This window comes from Punica granatum, chromosome 5, assembly GCF_007655135.1.
Source record: "Punica granatum isolate Tunisia-2019 chromosome 5, ASM765513v2, whole genome shotgun sequence".
NCBI lineage: Eukaryota > Viridiplantae > Streptophyta > Magnoliopsida > Myrtales > Lythraceae > Punica > Punica granatum.
In genome coordinates this window covers 9,383,337-9,385,092 of record NC_045131.1, presented here as the reverse complement: position 1 = coordinate 9,385,092, position 1,756 = coordinate 9,383,337, and the positions used below count along the sequence as shown (strand labels likewise).

Sequence of the window (1,756 nt, the reverse complement as noted above, 5' to 3'; positions counted from 1 at the left end):
CATTGTCTCTATGGCCACACCGACCGGTCCAATTCATGACCATGAATGGGCGGCAAATGTAAGGAATCCGATAATGTATGCTTCTAAAGTCTGAACCTATCAATTGTTTTTGTTTAAAGACAATCTAAGAATCTATTAACTACAATAAAAGGGGAATATCAATCTTTGGTCCACCGGCGTAATTGTAGTCAGTCCTTATGTCAAATTGTTCGAGATCCGATACAGATACGCCGCAAAAATCAAGCTAACGATCTATTGCCGTGGTGACGTGGTGGCCGGGCCTTGGGCAACAAAACTTGGAGCGATTGCATATGATTTAGTTCCTTGGCATTTCCATCGGTCCATCGGCGACCATTGCCATCACCACCGTCATTAGCTTTATGTGCACCGTCACCATCCCCATCGGCATCACTGTCCTTTGGTTGCTGATAGTTGAGGCATGAGTCCTCTTTATTAGTGGGGCGATTGCCCTGATTGTTAATGTTCTCATCGGGGGGCAGGATCCCGAGCGAGTCCACCACATCTTCCCTGCTCCATCCCGCACGCAACAGCTCCCTCGACAGCGCCTTCACATGCCGAACCACGCCGTCCATGTCCCTCACCACACTGCGGGGCCCACTGGCCTTCTTCCCCCCATCACGGCCGTCCATTATCATCATCTCCTTCACCTCCTCCAATCGCCACCCTCCATCCCTCAGCCTCCAGAACACCTCGTCCAGGAGCGGCCCAAGCTTCCCGCCTCCGCCCCACCAGCCGCGCATGGCCAAGCGCGCTGCCTCGACCGCCTCGCTCCAGAACTCAATCTTTCTCGGGGCTGTGGCAGCCCAAGCGGGCGAGTCGATCTTTGGGCCCGCCCGAGTCCGCACGGCCCCCTTCTGCGTAAACTCCATGTCCCGGAAAAACCCGGCCAGGTCAAAGCTCAGGACTCGAATGTCCCCGCCATTAATGTAAAAAATAGGATTCCCTGCCACGCTCGGCCTTGAGGCGACATAACAATACCGATAGACGGGAACGAGCGGGGGGGCCTTCTCCACCAGCCGCTCTGCTGCTGCCACGGCCGTAGCAGCCGTTTCGGGCCTCTCCCCCCAGGAGGGGCACCAGAAGTCGTTCTTGGAGACCAGTTTGAGAAGGGTGAGGCGGGGGAGGTTGGAGAGGATCTGGAGCTGCTGGGGCGAGGTGGACCGCCAATCTGGGAAGCCCGGGCCGACGGGGACGCCCTCCTGGAGGATCGAGCGGAGGTCCGGCGGGAAGGAGAGGAAGAGGATGGACTCGAGAGAGGTGAACTCGGGGTCGGTGAGGCCCTCGAGGACCGGGACGCCAGCTGACTTGAGGTGGTCGATTAGGGTCCTGGCGTAAGCTGCGAAGGAGAAGCAGACCAGCTTCGTCGCCTGGCTCGCGGTGATGGTGGTGGTTGTTGTCGTCGTCGTAACAGTCGCCATTGAAGGAATGGATTGATTTCGGAGAAATGAACAGAGAGAAATTAACAAGAGAAGTTGATGGATTTCAGTTAAAGGGGATTGTGATCCGGAGGAAATGAAGAGTGGCGGTGGCGGAGGAGGCGGAGGAGGAGGGAGGAGGTTCGTTATGCTGAGAGCTTCCCGGTAACTGTTTACACCGAAGAAGTCGTCAGAACTGAAGAGAGAGAGAGAGACTCGGTCAATTTGTTTGACAATGGGGGAAATTAAGAAAATTCATCATAAATAAAATGTTGGGAATTTCCTAAACTTATCCAAAAAATAAACATATTAATTAACAA

The 1,756-nt window shown here is 54.4% G+C and overlaps 1 protein-coding gene across 1 annotated transcript; it reads right to left on the bottom strand.

Annotated features, from left to right (window-relative positions):
- Nucleotides 1-239: 239 nt before the first annotated feature.
- On the bottom strand, nt 240-1,439 carry LOC116208938. Its single transcript, XM_031542515.1, has one exon. It carries the CDS (start codon nt 1,437-1,439, stop codon nt 240-242), a length of 1,200 nt encoding a protein of 399 aa, XP_031398375.1.
- Between the last annotated feature and the right edge of the window lie 317 nt (nt 1,440-1,756).